Here is a 22,289-nt window from a genome sequence, read left to right on the forward strand (position 1 = left end):
TGCCTACAGCCAGCCCCTGTCTCTAGCCAGCCCCATACCCCCTGCCCTGCCTCCAGCCCCGCACCCCCTACCCTGCCCACAGCCAGCCCCTGCTGCACCCCCTGCCCGCACCAGCCCTGCACCCCCTGTCCTGCCGCTGCCCACAGCCAGCCCCGCACCCCCTGCCCACAGCCAACCCCTGCCGCACCCCCCTGCAGCCCTGCCTGAAGCCAGCCAGCCCCACACACACCCCTGCCCGCATCAACCCTGCACCCTCTGCCCTGCCCACACCAGCCCTGCACCCCCTCCCCTGCCTGTAGCCAGCCCCGCACCCCCTGCCCTGCCTGCAGCCAACCCCTGCCGCACCCCCCTGCCTGAAGCCAGTCAGTCCCGCACTCCTCTGTTTCCAGCCCTGCCAACCCATGCCACACACCCCTGCGGCCCTGCCTGAAGCCAGCCAGCCAGACCACACACCCCTGTCTCCAGCCAGCCCCGCACTCCTTGCCCTGCCTGCAGCCAGACCCTACCTCCAGTCAGCCCCTGCCCTGCCTCCAGCCAGCCCCATGTCCAGTGGTGCCCTGCAGTTCCCAGGGCAGTAGCCCTGCACACCTGCTTCAATGAGGGGGGCAGGGAGCAGCTGGGACTCATACATGTGCACACCCCCAGGGAGTGGTGGGGACCCACACATGTGAAACGGAGCTCATTTCTAGTTCAGGCCCACCTTTTTAAAAAGAACTTTAGGTAGGGTTAACATACATCCGTATTTTCCCAGACATTGCAGGCTTTTTGGTTCTTAAATCGCCGTCCAGGTGAAAATACGGACCTATGGTAACCCTATTGGTACAAAAAATACATACTGTGGCATATCCCTTAAATCAGAACTTTTTATAGGGAACCGGTTGCTAAGAAATGAAAGGCTTTTTTTTACATGAATTTTTTTTTTTTAGTCATCCCTGCTGGGGCCCCGCCGAAAATATTCAAATTGGGCCCCGCACTTCCTAAAGCCGGCCCTGCCTGGAGTGGTTTCCATCATATCCAGGGTTTACAGTTTGGTTCTCAGCACTATACAAACTGTTCCAGCCCCCCTGTCTCTGACCCTGATTTCAGGATCTAGGGCAGCAGCAGGACGGGTGTCAGACAAGAGGACTGATCCTGGGCGTGTGGTAGGAACAGTGACTAGATTCTGGCCTGACCCAAAAGGCTTGGAAGCACATGGGACCCAGACTGGTGACTGGACGGAGTGGTACAGGCCAGGTTGTAACAGGTAACACCTAGAGGACCCCATTTGAGGCTCAAGGCCTCATTGACATAGAACAAAAAGACAGTCCCTGCTCCAGAAAGCTGACAATCTAAACAACCCGCTGTCCACAGAAACCGCCCAATAGCTCCCAGGCCTGTGGGAATCCGACCTAGATGCCAGTCTTTCCCCACGCTCCCTTAGGCTGGCTCCTGGTTCTCGAGGAACTGCTGCCCTCTAGGGGTACATCTACACAGCAAAGCAAAACCTGCGCTGGCCTGGTCCAGCCAACTCAGGCTGGTGGGGCTCCGGGCTGTTTCATTGCTCAAGCTGCAGCCTGGGCTCTAGGACCCTGCCCACACCTGGAAGTGTCCCCAGCAATGAACAGCCCTACACCTGAGCCCCAGCGGCGGGTTTCGCTTTGCTGTGTAGACGTAACCCTAGGAAAAAAGCAGCATAGGTGTAGTTTGACTTTAATATTTGTGGGGGGCAGCTCCAGTCAGTCCAACGGGGCCATGCGTGTGGTGCGGGAGCGAGTTCTACGCCTGCCTGAGGCTTGTAGTTGGGGGGGCAATGGCTCACCGCCCACCCCCACCCCGTTCCTCCCAATCTACACCCACGGGGGAATGTTTTGAAAGAGCTCCTGTGAACCATTTGGAGGAGCTGTGAGCGAGGGAGCGGCTGGAGAGGAGCCTTTGCAGGAATCCCTCTCCCTGGAGGGGCAGGTTTCCACTAGAGAGGCCAGGAGCCATGTGCACTGGCTGAGACTGGGGCAGAGAGAGATTTGATGGAGATTCAAGCATCCCACTCTGCAGATCTTACCCCCTCGCTTATTGCTCTTCCTTTGATTCCACTGCTCACAGGATTATAGCTGGCCGAAACTCAGTTTTCCCTTTGTAGCAAGCACAGTGGATTTGCCATGAAAGCACAAAACTCTGGGGTGGAGCAAATCTAGAAAGCAAGCAAGGAAGAGTCACTTTCAACCCCAGTTAAGGGTTCACATCTCTCCAACTTAAACCTCGAATCATTTACTTGGCACATCATGTTTGTTCCATTGTTTCTTTCAGCCACTCCTTCAGTCAATAGAAGTAGATCGTCACCGCCTTTGCTAATTGCTGAGGTGAGGATGTTTGTGTGGGAACTAGAGCTAACGGTGACTCCCTCCCCAAATGTTCTCTCCCCCGGTTGCATCTGGCAGTTTAACTCATCAGAAGCCTGCATCTGTGACAGTGCATGGTACAGGCGGATATTCGTTTCCCTGTCATCTTCCTGCCATGGCAGGTGTGCGGTGTTGTGCTGATGACTTTGCAGTAGGAGAAGCCAGGAAGAGAGAAAGCAAGACCCTGATTGTGTCAAACCACCAAGCTCAGATCCACTTCTGGGCTATGGCTACTCTACAGCTTAAGAAGACATAACTGATGTCACCCAGGCGTATGAATTAGCCACTCCCCTGAAAGACATTACTATGCCGGTTTAAGTGCTGGTGTGGACAGAGCTATGTCCGTGGGAGAGCTTCTCCCATCGATGGTCACTAGAGTAATTAAGCTGACAGAAGAGCTTTCTCCCGTCGGCTCAGAATGGCTACGCTAGAGATCTTGCAGTTTGCAGCCACATGGGTGCAGCTGCACCACTGTAAGCTCTCTGCTGTAGCCATAGCCTGGGTCTGAAGTCCAGTGGTGTTTGCATGGGGTGGGGGTGGGAAGTGATTTGGACCATACTAGAAATGGGGGGTGGGGCACAATTTGGAAATTTGGATGCAGGTCGGAATTCAGGGATGTGTGGATCTGGAGCCAGCTCCAGCACTGCGGAGTTTAAATCAGGGGAGTCTTGATCCAGGTTCTTCTTTACCTCCAGTAACAGCGAAGGGAACAGCACAGAAAATGACTGGCTTGAGATGATGTCCTGAAGGATAAAGATCCTCTTGTTTCCAGTGATCTGGCAGCAGAGAATGGAGAGCAAAAGAAAAGGGGTTCAGCCTGGCCAGAAACACACATACTCACAGCACCTCCCCTGCTAATGGTCCATGGACCCCGTTAACACCCCTGCTCGACCTGCAGTGACAACCCCCAAGGCCCTGCCCTTGAGCGCACAGCACCCATGCCCTCGGCTCCTCCCCTTCATGTGACTGGTGTGAAACTGGGAGGCAGGGTCTGTTCTCACCTAAGGAGCTGTTTTTCCTGGGCTGCACATCCCAGCAACAAAGTGGTTCCTGCCTGGGAAAGGAAAGGAAAGAAAGTCCCCAGGCCAAGCAGTCATTTGGTGAAGTCTATTGAAAACAAAAGGCCTGATCCTGCTCGCACACTGGCACCCCCCATTCCGTCCTCCTGATTTACAGCAGGCGAATCCAGCCGAACGGGAGCCAGACCCCTCGGGTGTAAATCTGGGGACAACCAGCCAAGTAAGTGGAGCACTCTGGAGCTCCACGGACTGGGGATCTAGCCCAGATTGTGCCCCTCCCCCTTCACCTTTCAGAGTCTAGCGGCTGGTTCCTGTTGGGCCTCTCTCCTTTACACCGACATCAATTAGGAGTCAAGCCATTGCAGCCAGCGGTGGAAGAGGAGAACTGGAGCCTTTCCGAGCAATCCCAGGAAGCGGTTCTCTGTGGGGGGCTGGATCTGGGAAGCAGAAAGAAGTGAGCTCTGTATATGATCTAAGTGGCTTCCCCCTCCCCTTGCCGCTTAGCGAGGCTGGGAATATGAAATCAGTCCACGTCTTGAACATGAAGGAGAGGGGGTGGGAAGGAGGAGAGAGCAACGCTCGTCTTTTGAAAAGCCTCTGGGATTGTTTGGGTTCCTTAATCCAGTCGAAAGAAGGGGGCAGGACTTTGAGCTGCCCTTAATCGCTTTTCCCTTTGCCAAACATCCCAGCGGTAAGAGCAGCGCTGGGCAGAGTGCGAGAGGGGAAAAGCCTGGCTTGCAATAGCCCCCAGCCCCTCTGCCTGTGCCCTGAGGACGCTCCAGAGCGCTGGGAGGTGAGAGAAGCTGGCGCTCCCGCCCTGTGGCCCATCTTTTCTCCTGCAAGTTTGCAGCGCAGAGGCGATCTCTCCTCTGGTAATTTTGCTGTCTCTCTCTAAGCTTAGCTGGAGCCTCCCCCAGCTGCTGCAGGAGCCCCAGCCAAGTTAATGCAGAGAGCGACTTAACTCCACTTTTGTTTTGCAGGGCCGTGCAGGGAGGATTGGCAGCGCTGATCTGAGTTCTCTCCCCCCGTCCCTGCAAGCTCAGCCTCCCCCTTGGTGATCCCAGCGAAACCTGGGCTTTATTCCCACCGGGCCTGGCACCGGGCCACTACACTTCTCGTGAGTCCCTGTGCCAAGGGGGCTTCTCTTTTTTCTCAATGAGAGATCCTTGAGCGTGGTGCCTTGGCAGGCGGAGGGGGAGCGTGGGAGCACGTCGGGGATCGGCTGAGTTCAGGAAGGATCAAGGGCTCTGTGCGAGCCCAGAAGCTCTGGCCCCACGGACAGACGGACGGACACGATGAGCACGCAGCAGCTCAGCTGGATGAGATGCCTGCCAGCTGCCCTGTGGCTGTGCTGCCTGCTGCCTGAGGGGAGCTGCACCTGGAGCCTGGCAGGACTCCAGTACGCCACCCGAAGGTAAAGAGCGTCTTGGCAAGGGCAAGCTATGGGCCACGGGGCTGCTGTGCTCTAATGGGCAGGGCACAGGGCTGGGCATCAGGAGACCAGCTTCCGTGCTTGGCTCTGCTGCTGGGAGCCTTGGCCAAGGCTGGGTGGCTTGAATGCCCCCTCGTAGAACAGTGTCGTGCTCCTTTGTACAACTGCTGGAGCTCTACAGGGCGAGGTTCTTGTCCTCACCATTCTGCGGCATGCCATCAACCCAGCGGGGGGCCTGGCTCTGGGTGGGCATGGGAAAATGCCCATAGCGAGGGATGGTAGCAGGAAGAGACCTGATCTGTGAATGTCTGTTGAGAGTAACAGGTGAGCGGCAGCTGGGCATATAGGGGCTTTTGGCCCTAGCATGTGGCTGTGGTGGGGCTCAGCTCAGTTAAGTACTTCCCAGCTTGTCTCTGCGGAGAGACTTGGAGGGAACAATCGGCATCAGCTGAATTTCCTTTGGACGAGTTGGCAGGTTGGGGTTCAGGTATCTTAGGGTGACCAGCTGTCCCGATTTTATAGGGCCAGTCCCGATTTTGGGTCTTTTTCTTATCTAGGTTCTATTACCCCCCACCCCCGTCCCGATTTTTCACATTTGCTGTCTGGTCACCCTAAGGTATCTTGGCTGAGGAGCCTGGGGCTCCCAGCTCCAGGCTGCTGTCTATGATCTAGTTGGTCTGTGGACAGGCCAGGGCTGATAAACCAGCACCCCAGTCAGTGTGGGGAGCCCGGGAGGAGTTGCTGGTTCTGAGCAGCATCCAGCTTTTGTGATGTTTACGGGAAACGTTTTGCTTTGGAAATATCTCCACCACTGGATCCGTGGGGCCGTCCGTGCCGGCTGTGTGCAGAAGCGTTCTCTTCCCCCCCTGTCCCAGCAAACCCAGGCAGCACAGAGCAGTGCCAAGTAGAAGCAGCTTTTCCCAGCCCTGCTGAGTAGCTCGAGGCCCAGCTTGGGCTGAGGGTGCAGGGCAGCTGTCGGCTTATTCCAGGCAGGAACAGCCAGAGAAGCAACACTTGGCTCTGATTCCAAACTTCTGGAGGATCATCTGGGGGGATTCAGAGCTGGGGTTTGGTTCAGGCCCTTCACTAGTAGTCTTTGATTCAACTGACTGTATAGCAAGAGGGTGGTAGGGAAACCTTACACACACGCCCTCCTTAGCCCTAGCAGAGAGCTGGCCCTGGGAACACCCTGGCCCACTGGGTGCTGTGGGAGTCGTGCTGCTGCTGTGGGTGAACAATGCTGATGCTGGAGTGAAGCAGGACTCAGGGACAAGGGGGCTTTCAAGTACGAGTTCAAGGTCTCCACTGGGAACATCTGCAGAGAAAACTGGGCTGGGGTGAAGCAGCTCCAACCTGCCCCAGCCAGCAGATACTTTCCCAGCCCAGTAGAGGCCAGGGAGCTGTGGGGAGAGTGACTGAATAGGCCACAGATACTGTCTGCCAATGGCATGTGGGGGAAGGAGACAGCAGTAATAGAAATGCACTGGATTCCTGCCTTGTGTGGGACCAGGCCAGCAATGAGTGACGGCCCCCCCCAGCCACACCTTACCCAACCATGGTCCCTGGCTTCCTTTGCTCGCTAGTGCTGGAGTCTTGCTCTTCAGCAAGTGTGAAAATTCGGCTGCTCTGGCTGTGGGGCGTAGCTGTCATGGTGAGCTGTGCCTTAGCAATCCCATAGAGAGCTCAGATGGCTAGATCCAGACCATGATGGAGATCCACTTGTGGAGATTCATGATCCCTAGGATCACACCTGCCCCCAATGGCTACTCTTGGGATAGAACAGGGTCTCCAGACAGACCCTGTGCTGCTTCCCCTCCTACCCATCCCCTGCCCTGCTCTTTGCTGGCTGCCTTTGCCACATGCCAAGGGGAGCGCCTGCTCTCTGGCCCTTGCCCACCCTGGGGAAGTTGTCTCCACAGCTTCTTGTCACTGACCTATTTAGGGCTGAACTGTTTAGCTTTTCCACAGTGGATGGTTTGGTTTTCAGGTCCCATTGGTTTGCCATGGCAGGGCCTCCCTGCCACATCCCTGCTGAGGTTCATAGCTACAAAAAGGACATGAGCCATGCCAAATGCTGCCTTGCCCTCCCCCGTGGGAGCCACAAACCTAACTTGCTTGCAGGCTTCCTGTTTAATGATTAACCCCTTATGCCTAGCAATCTGACCACATTATCTGGGATGAGGAACCTGTGTATAGAGGGGGGAGGGAGAGGCAGTGCTGTCTAATGAATAGAGCAAGGGATTGGGAGCCAGAACACCTGGGGTCTAATTTCATTTCTGAATGAATCATTTCCCCAGCCTGTGCCTCAGTTTCCCCATTTGTTAAAGAGGTGTAATGAGAGCAGGGCCACCCAGAGGATTCAGGGGGCCTGGGGCAAAGTGGGGGAGCTGCAGCACTTGTACTCACCCGGCAGCAGGTCCTTCAGTGCTGCTGAAGATGCGGAGCGACTGAAGGGCCCCCTGCTGCCAAAGACCTAGACTGCCCCTGGGCCCCCCCTCTGGGCAGCCCTGAAAGAGTGACAAGGTAGGTGAGGTAATAACTTATTGTTCATAGAATCTCAGGGTTGGAAGGGACCTCAGGAGGTCATCTAGTCCAACCCCCTGCTCAAACAGGACTAATCCCCAGACAGATTTTTGCCCTAGAGTCTTAAATGGCCCCCTCAAGGATTGAACTCACAACCCTGGGTTTAGCAGGCCAATGCTCAAACCACTGAGCTATCCCTCCCTCTCCTGTTGGTGGAAGGGACAAACTTTTGAGCCTACACAGAGCTCTTCTTCAGGTCTGGAGAAGGTAACCAGAGTATCTGAGCTAAGTACAAGGGGGGACAGATTGTTAAGCATATGAGTTCACACATGTAAGAGATCCCTTAAAATAAAGTGAGTAATGAACACCTCTGTAGTGGTCGGAGAACCAGAGTTAGCAGGCAGCAGGATTTATTACACGTTGTTGTAATGGGTCATAAAGCCAGAGTACGTCTCTGTTAAGTCCCTGGTTTTTAGTGTCTGGCAGAGTTATGAATTTACGTTCCACTTCCCAGGCTCATCTCTTGAAGGTGTTGTGCAGGTTTCAGGCAGAGGGAGTTGAGATGAAAGGTACAATATAGGTGTTACTTATCCCCCCAAACCCACCGTCAGAAGCAATAACTGTGGGATGGGCGGGGGGAGAGGAGACCCTGGAAGGCAGAGCTTCATTCCAGCAGTGGGCTGATCCTGGTGACAGGGCTGTGTTATAAGCAGGACAGAAAGCTCTGGGCTTTCCGAGGTGCTCTGAGACGCTCCAGCTGGAATGGCTGTGTGTGTGTAATGGCTGAGAGGGAGTGTGTGGTGATGTAAGGGCAGAGAGGCTGTGTGTGGGGTGTGTGTGTAATGTCAGAGGGGGGTGTGTGTGTAAGGGCAGAGGGGTGTGAGTAAGGGGTGCGGTGTGTGTGTGTGTGTGTGTAAGGGCAGAGGGGTGTGTGTGTGTGTAAGGGCAGAGGGGTGTGAGTAAGGGGTGCGGTGTGTGTGTGTGTGTGTGTAAGGGCAGAGGGGTGTGTGTGTGTGTAAGGGCAGAGGGGTGTGAGTAAGGGGTGCGGTGTGTGTGTGTGTAAGGGCAGAGGGGTGTGTGTGTGTAAGGGCAGAGGGATGTGAGTAAGGGGGTGTGTGTGTGTAAGGACAGAGGGGTGTGTGGGGTGTGTATGTAATGGTAGAGGGGGTGTGTGTGTAAGGGCAGAGGGGTGTGGTGTGTGTATAAGGGCACAGGGGTGCATGGTTTGTGTGTGTATAAGGGCAGAGGTGTGTGTGTGTGAGGGCAGGGGGGTGCGGGGTGTGTGTGTAATGGCAGCGGGGTGTGTGCGTGTAAAGGCAGGGTGTGTGTGTGAGGGCAGGGGGGTGTGGGGTGTGTGTGTAAGGGCAGAGGGGTGTGTGGGGTGTGTGTAAGGGCAGAGGGTGTGTGTGTAAGGGCAGAGGGGTGTGTGGGGTGTGTGTGTAAGGGCAGAGGGGTGTGTGTGTGTGTGTAATGGCAGGGTGTGTGTGTAAGGGCAGACAGGTGTGTGTGAAGAAATTGGACTCAGCCGGACTCTCACCCCCTGGGGCCCTTGGATTGCTGGTCAGACCCTTTCCTGGGTTGTGGGGAGGCCTCTCTCAGGAAGGGCTCTCAGTCTCCTCAGACTGCGCTGATTCTCTTGTGTGCCCCCGACACTGGCTGTGGGGCACCGTTCTGGCAAGGGACCCTCTGCCTCCTGCTGCAGCAGGCAGGGTTTGGGTGACTTTGCCTCCTCTCCCTTTCACGCCATGTGCCCTCCGGTGAGGTGCTGGTGCCAACCGTGCTGCCTGCTCCCCCGGCACAGAGACTGTACCTTCTGTACCTTCTACCGCCCCAGGTTCCCCCCCCCCCCCCCAGAATCTGTAAATGCTTGGAATAGATTTTCCTATCCTACCTCTTCTATTCTCTGTGCTGCCCCCTGTTGGCCAGAACAGAAGGTGATTCCCCCCCGCCCGACCTGCATCCCTGTGTGCAGGATAGAACTTGATCTGCCTTCTGCCCCATTGCCCACTGTCATTCTACCATCACCATGGCAGGGCGCCTAGGCCCCATTGTGCGATCTGCAGAACAAACATCTAGGGAACATACGCCCTGCCCTGTGCAGCGCTCAGTCTGACTAGTGGAGGAGGCAGATGAAGGGTGGGAGGGGAAACAGGTGTATAAAGGGGAAGTGACTTGCCTGCGCTCAGCATTTTTATGTGTCTTTCAGGCCTTTTGTACTGACTTCATGCTGTTATACCCAGGATGGATTTGGCCCCTTCCCTCTGGAAAATCACCTCCTCTCTGATCCTTTCCACCCTCCACAAGCCCCCCAGAGCTTGCCAGACAATGATCTCCCCTCCCGCTCTTTTTTCTTGATGAGTCCCCTATTTAAAAAGTAAGCAGTGCCCCTCCCCCCCGGCAAATTCTTTATTCTCCTTGCATGGCAGCTCCTTTTCAAAGGCCTTTCTCCTCGGAGAGCAGACAGGCATCTCACAGGTCACAAAGCAGCAAGATGAATCATCCGGCCCGTGGCTTTGCAGCCAGGGCGTCCCACCCTCCTGCGGGTCCCCGGATCAGGCCTGCTTGGGTTGTTTAATATTGACTCCAGCTGGTTGGGAATTGGAATTGCCATTTGTGGGAAATTCGGAAATGATTTTTCATTCCGCATTGGAATGAAATTTCCCACGAAACAGATCACCCCCTCTCCCCCTTGAATTTGAGATCATTGTAATGCTTCATTTTAATACAAACGTGCCCTTCCAATAATGTTGATTCATATAATTTTGACTTTGATATTACATTCAACTGTTCAGTGTCATACAGAGGATAAATATGATCTATCGAAATATACAAAGGAAATAAAGATTCAAATATAACATCAGTCAAAATTAGTTGAATTGAAATGAGACAATTGAAGAGAAACGTTTTTACCTTGTGAAAGTGAAATGAAAATTATCAAAACGAGAAAGTTGAACAATTTGTTTCAACTTTTTCCTGTCAAAAATTTAGTCAGAATTGACACATTCCTGCAACATGTTTTGATTTTGACAAAACTGCAGTTTTCAATGGAAAACTCTTCTGCTGGGTGTTGTTCGGCCAGCTCCAATATCTATAGGGTGAAAGCACTCGGGGGCCCTGTCAGGATCGGGGCCTTGTGCTGGGTGCTCTGCAAATATGCATCAAGGCGTGGACCCTGCCCTGAAGAGCCTCATGTGGCTCCCAAGATTGACAGGTGGCATGAGGCATGGGTGCAGGTGGACATGGGACGTGGATCTGGGTAGGCATGAGACAAGCGTGCAGGCAGGCAGGATGTAGGGCAGCCTGGCCATGGCTGTAGGTGGGCCTGGGCACAGGCAGCCTGAAGGGGGTGCGGGCTGGCACGCTATAGTTAGGAGACTGGAGTGCTCAGCTGCCAGCAGAGACGTGTGGTGGCAGCAGTGCCAGGGTTTGAGTGGTGCGGGGCAGCAGCCTGCTCTCCGGCATGGTAGGGATGGGGAGGGCAGCAGAGCAGCACACTCCACACTGGGGGGCAGAGGCAGGGGGCCAGGAAGCTGTGGGCAGAAGTAGGAGTCCAGGCCAAGAGACTAGGCACCAGAGACTGGAGGACTGAATCTGGGGATTAGGGAGAATGACCAGGAGCTTAGCTGTGCCTGGCTGGCCACAGTCCCCATGGGCTTCTCCTAATTAATCCTGGTCGCTCTCCGTGCCCATGCTGCAGTCATATGGAAGTGCCCCCTGCACTTTCTGCATGGCCTGGGCTCCCCTGGCGCCAGGCTCTGCACTAGCTAACTGTGGGTTGTTCATTCCCAGGCTGGGGGAAGGGAGCCTGGTTAGAGCCCAGGGGTCATTCAAGCAGCATGCCTGGATAGAGCATAGCCTAGGTCAGCGACCCGAAGCCTGCCCCACACTGGACGTAGGGTGTCAGAGTTCTTTGTGGGACAGCCTGTCACTCAGCGAGGGGTCGCTGGCTGGCTGGAATCTGAAGGGCATAGCACATTGGGTGCTGATCTTTTACAAATCTGAACCCAATGTGGGTGCTGAGCCCTGGAGAACCTGGCCCCCTGGGAAAACCCCGACCTCGCTAAACCCCAGAGACAGCCCCAGCACTCAGTGTGCCCCCCACACCTCCTTCCTTCCCCCTATTCCAGCCCCCGGAGCACTGCGGGGGCAGGGGGTGGCGAGCTCCCAGCTGTTCCAGTGCTTGGATCCCTTGCAGGAGCTGTTGCAGGTGTCAGAGGAGCAATGCTGATATCAGTGTCAGCCAACAGGAGTTGCTGTGGGGCTGGTTCCCACACCCTCACCCAGCACAGCAGCAGTGGCTGTTGGGAAAAACGTGGGAGTGCCAGCTAGTGAGGGCGCTGCCAGGCAGGGGGTGCGGGAGGGCTGCCAGCTGCAGCCACTTAGTGGGTTTGTGCGGGAGACACAGTTTGCAATAGAGTAACCCCCAGGGAGAGCGCTGAGTGAGACAAACTGCAGTGTGGGCATGGGAGCCAGCATGCCAGTGTCTTTGTTCTGCTCGGCCTCATGGCATCTGCTCCCTCCCTTTGTGGGGAGCCGTGATGGGGAGGAATCCCAGCCAGGGGCCCTGCGGCTGCCCACATGCTGAGTTCTGACATTCCAGTGCCCTCCCTCGCCACACAACAGCCCCTTAAAGCCATACACAGCCAGGCCTTCCGTTGCACCTGGGGCTTAGCTGGGCAAAGGGAGTCACAGCTGCGGTGGCAGGGGCTTGAACCTACCATGCAGACCCAGGGTCTCCGCTGCCGAGAGCCCACTTTCCACTTAGAGAGAGAGGAGCCTTTGTGGTGGGGAGGGGCCCCGGCCCCGCTACAGGAGGGATGGAGAGGCCAAACTGTGACAGACAACTCTGGCTGGGAATGCGCGAGGAATGTGAGCGCCAGTGAGCGGGAGGAAGGGACCTCATGGCCTTCGCCAGCTAGTGATGCCACAGCCACCCCTGCTCCAGGCCAGTCCCAGAGTCAGGGCTGGGCTGAGTGCCTGCCTAGGGCACACCCAGCACTGGGCACCCTCCCGCACCACGGCCCCTCTGCCCCAGCTGAGAAGAGGAAGGGAGCCTAGGGCCAATGTGTTCATTTAGGAGGGCGGGATCATGTAGAACACATGGCAAGGTCTTCCAGAGACTAGCCCCCCATGGACTGGAGCCATGGCCATCTCCCCTGAGGGGCTTGAGCCCCTTCCCATAAATCCCAGCCCCTGCTGCTCCCTCAGCTTTCCTGTGAGAGTGACAGGAACCCCTGCACAAGGGGCTAGATGCTCTGACCCCCCCCACAGCCCTCAACAAGGGGCTGAGCACTCTAACCCCCCTCTCCCCGTAGCCCCCGAACAAGGGGCTGGGTGCTCTGACCCCCCCCCCCTCCATGGCTCCCAAACAAGGGGCTGGGCTCTCTGACCCCCCCCCAAGCCCTGAACAAGGGGCTGAGCACTCTAACCCCCCTACCCCCATAGCCCCTGAACAAGGGACTGGGCGCTCTGAACCCCCCCTCCATGGCTCCCAAACAAGGGGCTGGGCTATCTGACCCTGCCCACAGACACACACAGCCCTGAAGAAGGGGCTGGGTGCTCTGATTTCCCCCATGGCCCCTGAACGAGGGGCTTGGCGCTCTGACCCCACCCCATGTTCCCAGAGCAAGGGGCTAGATGTTCTGAGGCCCAGAGCAGAGAGTTCAGCGCTCTGACCCCTTTATAGTCTCTCTGCCACTTTAGCTGTCTGCCCGTGGGGGAGGCACTAGCTGGGAATGGCTGGGGGGGCAAATTTGAGCCCGTGCAATAGAGGTGAAGGGCTTGATCTCCCCATGACCTGTCTCCCATCCTTCTGAGCCCACTGGGAAGAGCTGTGAGTGGCGGACGCCCTGGTGCTGCCTTAGGGAAAGGCTGCAATATTGAGGAGCAGAGGGGTCACTCTTGCCTTCCACCCCCTTTCCAGCCTCCCCTTGGGGAGACCCAAGCTAGGAAGAGGTCAGGGGAGGGGGCAGTGCCGTCCCCCTCCCCACATCCCCAGCTTTTCTGCAGGTCCAGGGCCTGGCTGCTTTCAAAGCAAAACGGGAAGCTCTACTGCGAGCATTTGGGGCATGGAGTGGGGAAACCAATGGGTCGTGCAGCACCAGCCACTTCCACACCACTGCAGGGGGCCTGTGGACTGCAGTGCTTGCCTCTCCCAGCAGGAGGCACTGTTGCAAACGGTGCAAGAGCTTTAGCTCTGGGGCACTCCCAGACTCTTCCAGCAGGAGATGCAATAAAACTTGCACCAGTGTAACCCAGCGGTCGCCCTCTGGTTCCGACCCACAGCATGGAGGATATGGGTCTTACAGCCCCAGCTTGGAAGCTGGGCCCTTTAGTTCACACTGTAGCAGCTCCTGCTTTGTAGCGTTGGAGGTCCCCGGTGTCGGCCAGCGTAGCAGCTGTTAGGGGGAGCTAGTTAGCTACTGCACGCCCAGCTTTTCTCCAGCCTGGGGAGCTCCTGGGAAGGGGGCAGAGTACAGCTCCGAGGCCAGGAGGTGCTGCAGGGAGTAGCTGGTTCTGCCCAGCCTGGCTCCCCAGGGCCGGTGGGACTGTTTCGCCCTGGAGCAGGTGAGCTCAGGCAGTTGCTTTGTCTGTCCAGTGAGCGGGACTGACAGAGGTGAAAGTAAGCCAGCAAGAGCCGGTGCGCCGTACCGGGGCGGCCCGGCTTCCCCAGGCAGCAATTTAAAGGACCTGGGGTTCCCAGCAGCGGCTGGAGCCCCAGGCCCTTTAAATTGGCACCAGAGTCCCGCTGCTGGAGCCTTGGGGTAGCGGCAGCGGGGCTCCGGGGGTTATTTAAAGGGCCGGGACTCCTGCTGCCTCTACCGCTCCAGGCCCTTTAGATAGCCGCCGGAGCCCCGCTGCCGCTACCCAGGGCTCTGGGGGCTATTTAAAGGGCCAGGGCAGTAGAAGCAGGAGAGTCCTGGGCCCTTTAAATAGCCGCTGGAGCCCCCGGCTGCCGCTGCTACCCCGGCGGGGGAGGGGAGGGCACTTGCCGATACAGGGCGGGCCGGGGCTGGCTCTGACCCCCATCCCCACCCCTTCCACCCGAGGCCCCGCCCCTTCCAGGGGCCAGAGCCAGCCCCAACACAGCCCCGTACCGGTAAGTCCCTATTTCTACTTTCAGCCCTGGAGACAGACGTTCTCGCTGTCTTTCCCCCTCATTTTCTCGAGGGCCTGTTGTGGGTGGGCAGGCGGCCAGGGCCAGTCCCTGGGCTGGCGCGGGCTCCCTGGTCCTCATGCAATCTGGGCTGGGTGGCTCCGTCTCTGTGCTGAGCTCAGCTCCCAGGGATTTTTCCCTTTGTAATATGTGGGTTTGGTCCCTCGCCATCCTGGCTCTGTGCTGCACTTAGCTCATCTTGGGATCCTGGCTCCAGGCTGGGGGCCATGCTGTGGCAGGGATCCGCTCAGCAATGGAGGGGGCTGGAGAGGTGGCGATGGGCCATTCCCCTCACCACCATGTGCTCCCAGCGGAGGTGAATTGGACACTGCAGGCCTCACCAGCAGCATCTGGGTGCAGTCTGAACTGGCCTTTTCTTTCATTTAACTACCGCTGCTGGGTAAAGCCTCCAGCCCTCAGGAAGGGAAGAAGCTTAATATACGTGAAGAGTCAAGCCAGTAGCCTGCAGCCCCTGCCCATGCAGGGGACCTGCCAAGAGCAGCTCCGAGTCCCAGCTGATGCTGGTTCCAGCCGCACCTGGGGAATCACCCCAGCACAGCTCCATGAGCAGCCCAGCTCCTCTCCTGCAGTAACACACAGGCTGGTGGTCTCTCCGCTAGCAGTTCAGTCCACCCTAGCGTGGTGGCACCCCAGGCAGACGCACTGGTGAGCACGGCCCTTGCCCCTCTGGTCCCCGCCAGCTGGGTCTCTGGTGCTTCCTGAGCTGCCCAGACCTGCTGTCAAGACTCAGTTGCAGCATGGGGTCCACACTGTCTGGTGGCTCCTGCATTCTGAAAGAGGAAACTGCACTGATCTCGTGTCCTGGCACTGTGGGCAAGGCGTGGGCAAGGGCGGGAGCAGCAGCTCTGTGTGCAGAAAGAAAGTATTCTGATGCTGTAGGCACAGTGGAGCAGGGCCTGGGCACTACACGGGCCCACTGTGGAGGGCGGGCTATTATTATTAATATTCATGGTTGTTACAATAGTGCCTAGGGACCATCCACGACAGAGGGCCCTTGGTGTAAGGTACTGCAAAAACACAGAGGAGCAACCATCCCCTGCCCCAAAGAGTGAGAGAGGGGTAGAAGAGGGGCAGAACACACAAGCAGAGTGAAAAACGAGGCTACCGGTCCATTGCAGCCCGAGGGGCAGGTGATCCGGGACCCAGTTCTGGGCCGCTGTAGCAGTCAGGAGAGGAACACTACCAATGGCTCCTTCCTGTTCCACATTTACCAGCTGAGCTGGATCCTCGGCTGCTGCAAATCAGCCGAGCTCCATGGAGGTCAGCACTGAGTTACACAGCTGGAGAACTGGGCCTGAGCCATCTCCCAGAGTCCTCTCTCCCCACCGTAACCCCTGAGCACCCTCCTGCACCCCAAACCCCTCATCCCCGGCCCCACCCCAGAGCCTGCACCCCCAGCCGGAGCCCTCCCCCACCCCCCGCACCCTAACCCTCTGCCCCAGCCCGGAGCCCCTTCCCATACGCCAAACTCCTCAGCCCCCACCACGTGAATTTTGTTATGTGCACCAATATGAAGGTTGTGTGTTACAACACCTCCATACTGGTGCACATAACAAAATTCATTCCACACACGGGCGGGAAAATGAGGGGGAACACTGGCCCTTACTATGGTCTTCCGACCCGGCCCAGATTTTTGGCTCCTGATATCCCTGCTGAGCCAACCTAGCCCCGGGAGATCGGTCAGCTGGCATTGGCCGCGCTCTGACTGTAGCGTCTATTGCGGGGACGAAAGCTGGGTGAAGAATTCTGGATGTTTTATTTAATCTAGTATCAGAGGGGAGCCGTGTTAGTTTGGACCTGTAAAAAGCAACAGAGCGTCCTGTGGCACCTTATAGACTAACAGATGTATTGGAGCATAAGCTTTCGTGGGTGAATGCCCACTTTGTCAGACACATTTAATCTATAAATTCTGCCTCTTCCCCCTCCACCATCCCAGGAATTGTCTGCAGCCAGATCACCATCTTCTCACATGTATTCATTATTCAAAATGATTAACTAAGGGACACAATCATTGGGAGTCTGCAAAGGAGGGTAGTATCATTAGCTCCATTTTACAGATTGGGAAACTGAGGCACAGAGAGGGGAAGTGACTTGCCCAAAGTCAGCCAGCAGCAGAGCCAGAATAGAAACCAGATCTCCGAAGGCTCAGGCCAATGCTCTACCCACTAGGCCAAATTGCATCCCAAACAAAGCCCCTCCTATGCAGCCACAAGAAAACCCACCATATCAACAGCAGCACTCAAACCCAGGCCATTCAAATCCCCATCACAGGCTGCTTCCCTTCAGGCACTCGGAGCAGCTATCAGACAAGATAAGACCTGATTCGGGTGTACAAAATAATGAACGGGACAGAGAAGATAAATCAGTATCTTCTGTTCCCCTTGACTCAGGAAATACAAGAGCAAAAGGACATTCAATGAGATTGAAAGACAGCAATTTAAAACTGCCACAAGGAGACATGTGTTCACACAGTGCACAATTAGCCTGTGGAACTCATTGCCACAGGATAACATTGAAGCCAAGAGCATAGCAGGATTCAAAAAAGGATTGATAAAAGTGTAGCCCCATAGACCAAATGCAATCAGCAGAGGTCTGGCCCCACCAGCTGAGACGGAGCAATGTCTGATGGGACCTGTAATCTCTGCAGGCCCATGGATTGCATCAAAGATGAAGGTGGTTGGCTGCAACCTGCTCTATTCTATGCCGGCTAGTTGTGTCCCAAGAGCTCCCAGCAAGCTGCTGGCCCAGCCTTCACTTGACGCTTGACTTTGGCTTAACCTGTCCTCACCGATCTTAGTGAATTTTCAGTTAGAACAGTGGTCTTGTAGCTTAGGCCCAGGCCTAGCAATCACATGTGGGTTCTGTTTCTGGCTCTGAGCTGTGACCTAACACAAGTCACTGCCCCTCACCGTGCCTCAGTTTCCCTTTCATTACTCGCAGTGCAGAGGGCTTGGAGGTAACATTATCCTTTTCTCTTGTAACATTGGGTGTTTTCCTTTGAGCTCCAGCACCCAGAGTCATGTGATTAGGTGGGAAGCTCTTTATTTTTTATACCCAGTAAGTTTCTAGCCCTCATGGTGGTGGGGAAGAGCTTGCAAATGTGACCTGAGCACAGCCTGAAGGCTCTGAAAGCAGGAGGCAAAGAAAAAGAATCCAGTGTTTGTTTATAAATTAAATTAAAATAAATAAATTAAATCATGGAGATACCCTATCTCCTAGAACTGGAAGGGACCCTGAAAAGTCATTGAGTCTAGCCCCTGCCTTCACTAGCAGGACCAAGTACTGATTTTGCCCCAGATCCATAAGTGGCCCCCTCAAGGATTGAACTCACAACCCTGGGTTTAGCAGGCTGATGCTCAAACCACTGAGCTATCCCTCCCCCCTTATTTGGAATCTTGTTAATGTTGAACCAATCCCATGAATTTTGGACTCTTGGCACTGGTGGTGCTGTGCAAGGATTAAGCCCCGGTTCATGCTCAGGACTCTGCCTGCACACAAGGCAAATGACGCCCCTTCACTGGACTGGCCATGGGTCGTTAATGTTTGTAGGCCCTTTGAGAGGCCCAGATGGAAGGTGGGTTATTTTTTGTTGCTCTCCTTTGATCTCTCCACTCTGTCTGCCTACAGCCCTGCACAGGGCTATTGGATCCTGCTCCCATCCCACCCCACAACACCCACTCCCGCTAATATGGCAGCGGGTCCTGTGGGCCTCGTGGGATCCCGGTCGGGCCCGCTGCAGGGCTCTACACTAGTCCCGCCCAGGGCTCTAGTGCTGCCTTTACAACCTGCTCCGCTCCCTTTGATGTCAGTGTGCTCAGAGGAAAGGCCAAGAGAAAGGGCTTGGCCATGCCAAGGTCAGTAGCCAGCAGCCTGCAGAAGAAGCCATCACGCTGGCTGCCCCAGCTGCCGCAGGCGAGAGAGGAGGCGCTGCCTTTGGTGCCATAGTCTCGAGTTTTCCCAGCACCTCGGCACCTGGTTCCCAGGTCAGGTGTCTGTGTAACGGTGATACCCTGGGAAAATTCCTCGTGTGCACTGGAGCTCACAGCACTACTTCCCCCGTGCATGCTGCGCTGCTCTGTTCCTAGCACAGCCCCTGCCAGCTGCTGTGCTCCTGTGGCACTTCACCCTGAAAGGGGCTGAGCATCACAATGAGAGGAATACCTAGTTCTTATCGAGCGCTTCACAAAGGAGCTCAGTGTCCTTGCCCCCGTCTTACAGAGGCGAAACTGAGGGTTGGGAGGGCAATGACTTGCCTGTAGTCACCCAGCAAAGCAGTAGCAGAGCTGAGAATTTTGCCTAGCTCGCCTAGTCTGGTGCTATCCACTAGGCAACACTGCCTCCCCTGCCTCATTGAAGCCAAGAGGAGCCCAACAGCTTCCCAGCATCTCTCAAGAGGTGGCCCCGGTGTGGTCTTGTGAAGGGTGGTTGACTACCCTATTGCATCTACCTCCCCAGGGGCCCCAAAGTAGTCCCTCCATAGAAAGGGCCAGCCACTGGGTACATACAGTCCCCATAAGAGCCAATGGGAGGGGAACCATAGAAATGTAGGGCTGGAAAGGACCTCGAGAGGTCATCAAGTCCAGCCCCTGCAGTGAGGCAGGACCAAGTCAACCTAGACCATCCCCAACAGGTGTTCCTCCAGCCTGTTCTTAAACTTCTTGTGACAGGGATTCCACAGCCTCCCTTGGGAGCCTGGTCCAGAGCTGAACTCCTTTACTTAGGAAAGTTGTTCCTAATATTCAGTCTGCATCTCCTTTCCCGCAAACTAGGCCGGTTCCGTCTTGTCCAACCCCCCGGGGGCTCAGCAAACAATTAATTACTGTCCTCTGTAGCAGCAATTACAGGCAAAGAGAGCAGACTGTGTCACTTAGGATAGCCTTAAGTCTACACTACAGAGTTAAGTCGATACAAGTAACACCGACAATTATAAACCGCTATCATTACATCACTTGTGCATGTTCTCACAACGCTTCTTCTGTTGGCAGAGTGCGTCCACGCGTGGTGCCGTAACATTGACAGTGAGAGCAGTGCACTGTGGGTAGCTAGCTATCCCAGTGTGTTACTCTCCACCTTCTGCAGCTAGGAGTTGTGGGAAGGCAGAGTGGATCACAGGCAGGGGCGGCTCCAGGAACCAGTGCAGCAAGCGCGTGCCTGAGGTGGCAAGCCACGGGGGGCGGTCTGCCGGTCGCTGTGAGGGCGGCAGGGAGGCGGCTTTCGGCGGCGTGCCTGCGGGAGGTCCGCCGGTCCCTTGGCTTCGGCAGCAATTTGGCGACGAGGCACCGATGGCGCGGCACTGGCGGACCTCCCACAGGCATGCCGCTGAATCCACGTGACCAGCAGACCGCCCGCAGGCACGTCGCCGAAAGCCGCCTGCCTGCCATGCTTGGGGCGGCAAAAAACATGGAGCCGCCCCTAATCTCAGTGCCTCATGGATGCGGGCTCAATGTCCCATGACGCAGCTTTTTCTGTCCCATCATTCTATGGTCTTCCGACTACATTTCGCGCCATTTTTCAACAGCCCATTTACTGTGTGCCTGCCCTCTCTGCCTGAAAGGATGGATCCCGCACTGCTGTCTACTGTTGTGGTCAGTGTTATGAGCACATCACGGCTGGTCATGCAGTACATCATCATGAGCACCCAATCTGAACAGGAATCCAAGGTGCCTGCCCTGCTGAGTGCCATGGAAAGAAACAACACCAGATTACTTTTGGCATTCATGGAGCAGCTGCACACAGTGGACTATCACTACTGGGCTCAGGAAACAAGCACTAAGTGGTGGGATCAGATTGTGATGCAGCTCTTGGATGACAAGCAGTGGCTGCAGAACTTTCGGATGTGCAAAGCCACTTCCTTGAACTGTGTGCGGAGCTCGCCTCAGCACTGCAGCACAAGGACACCAGAATAAGAGTTGCCCTCTTGGTGTGTGGCGATCGCTGTGTAGAAGCTGGTAAGTTGTGAATCAGTTTGGAGCTGGGAAGTCCACCGTGGGAGTTGCATTCCCGCAAGTGTGCAGGGCCATTAATCACATCCTGCTATGAAAGACCGTGACTCTTGGAAATGTGTGTGAAGCAGTAGATGGCTTTGCAGCAATGGAATTCCCTAACTGCGGCGGAGCAATAGATGGCATGCATTTTGGCCCCAGACCATCTTGTGACAGAGTACATCAACAGAAAGGGGTCCTTCTCTATGGTATTGGAGGTGCTTATGGATCACCGGGCTTGTTTCACTGATATCAGCGCAGGGTAGTCAGGGAAGGTGCATGATGCGTGCATCTTCAGGAACGCTTGCCTGTACAGAAAGCTACAAGCAGGGATGTTGTTTCCAGACCAGAAGGTTCCAATGGGAGATGTTGAAACGCCCATTGTGATCCTGGGAGACCCGGCGTACCCCTTTCTTCCATTGCTCATGCGCCTTACACCGGAAACCTGGACAGCAGCAAGGAGCACGCAAGTCAACAATAGGCTTTGTTAGGTGCAGAATGACTGCTGAATGTGTGCTTGCCAGATTAAAAGTTCGCTGGCGCTGTCTCTATGGCAGGTTAGACCTAAATGAGGAAAACATTCCCATGGTCACAGCAGCCTTCTGTGTGGTGCATAATATTTGTGAGATTAAGGGTGAAAAGTTTTCCCCCGGGGTGGAGCACGGAGGTGGATTGCTTGGCTGCTGATTTTGAGCAATCAGATGCCAGGGCTATTAAAGTGACACAACAGGGAGCTATTCGAGTCAGGGAGACTTTGAGGCACCATTTTGCAGTGGTAAGCTGGAGCCGGTTCACACCGGTTCGCGGGAACCGGTTGTTAAATTTAGAAGCCCTTTTAGAACCGGTTGTCCAACCAGTTCTAAAAGGGCTTTTAAATTTAAAGTGGCGCCTTAGGTGCCGACTCTATGGGTGCTCCGGCAGCTCCCCGCCCCTGGCCCCAGCTCACCTCTGTTCCACCTCCGCCTCCTCCTCCTCCCCTGAACATTCTGCCCCACTTCTGCCTCCCCCCCCGCTTCCCGCAAATCAGCTGTTCGTGCAGGAAGCCTGGGAGGGCTGAGAAGCAAGCAGTGGCTTCGCGCTCAGGCCCAGGGAGGTGGAGACGGAGCGAAGGTGAGCTGGGGTGGGGGGGTGCGAGGAGGGCTGCCCCAGCTGCAGCAGGTAACCCCCTGCTCCCCCCTAGCTATGCTACCCCGCCCCTAGGAGCCAGAGGGACCTGCCGGATGCTTCCCGGGAGCCACCCCAGGTAAGCACCGCCGGGACTCCCCACCTCGCCCCCCAGCAGGTCCCTCTGGCTCTTAGGGGTGGGGTGGGGTGGGCACCCACTTCGGGGAGGGGGAACAGCAGGGACTAGCCTCCCCGGCTCCTGAGCTCCCGGCCGGGGAAGCTAGTCCCTGGTTGTTCCCCCTCCCCTGCAGTTTCAGCTCGCCCCGCCGCTGGCGCATGCTCTGGGCGACGGGCTGCGAGCTTGGCCTGACCTGGTGCTCCAGGTGCTATGCGGTGGCGGCGTGGCCCGGCTCCAGCCGAGTGGCGTGGCTGTAGCGCCGCCAGCCACCTCCAGGCAGCACGGTAAGGGAGCAGGGAGCAGGGAGGGGGGGTTGGATAGAGGGCAGAGGAGTTCGGGGTGGGGATGGATAGGGGTCGGGGCGGTCATAGGGCGGGGAACAGGGGGATTGAATGGGGACAAGGATCCTGGGGGGGGCAGTCAGGAAGGAGCAGGGGTTGGATGGGGTGGTGGGGGGCAGTCAGGGGACAGGGAGGGAGGGAGGGATGGGACAGGGGTCC

At 56.3% G+C, this 22,289-nt stretch overlaps 1 protein-coding gene and 1 long non-coding RNA gene across 15 annotated transcripts in view; one reads left to right on the top strand and one right to left on the bottom strand.

Annotated features, from left to right (window-relative positions):
• Positions 1-2,025: 2,025 nt before the first annotated feature.
• On the bottom strand, positions 2,026-3,862 carry LOC117888007. Its single transcript, XR_004648246.1, has 3 exons — positions 3,682-3,862; positions 3,065-3,151; positions 2,026-2,167 (listed from the first exon to the last, which is right to left on the bottom strand). It is a non-coding gene; the product is annotated as an uncharacterized LOC117888007 (long non-coding RNA).
• Positions 3,402-22,289, top strand: part of EMID1 (EMI domain containing 1) — a 110,155-nt gene continuing 91,267 nt past the window's right edge. For 4 of the 14 annotated variants that reach the window (XM_034790968.1, XM_034790974.1, XM_034790976.1 and 1 more), the window contains exons 1-2: positions 3,922-4,266; positions 4,375-4,808. In XM_034790968.1, coding sequence (XP_034646859.1) covers positions 4,690-4,808 — 119 coding nt within the window. In that variant the 5' untranslated portion in view covers positions 3,922-4,266; positions 4,375-4,689. Of the gene's footprint in view, positions 3,615-3,709; positions 3,849-3,918; positions 4,267-4,374; positions 4,809-22,289 lie in introns of those variants that run through there. The other 10 variants (XR_004648244.1, XM_034790978.1, XM_034790979.1 and 7 more) reach the window with 8 other exon arrangements.

Source organism: Trachemys scripta, chromosome 15, assembly GCF_013100865.1.
Source record: "Trachemys scripta elegans isolate TJP31775 chromosome 15, CAS_Tse_1.0, whole genome shotgun sequence".
NCBI classification, from domain to species: domain Eukaryota; kingdom Metazoa; phylum Chordata; order Testudines; family Emydidae; genus Trachemys; species Trachemys scripta.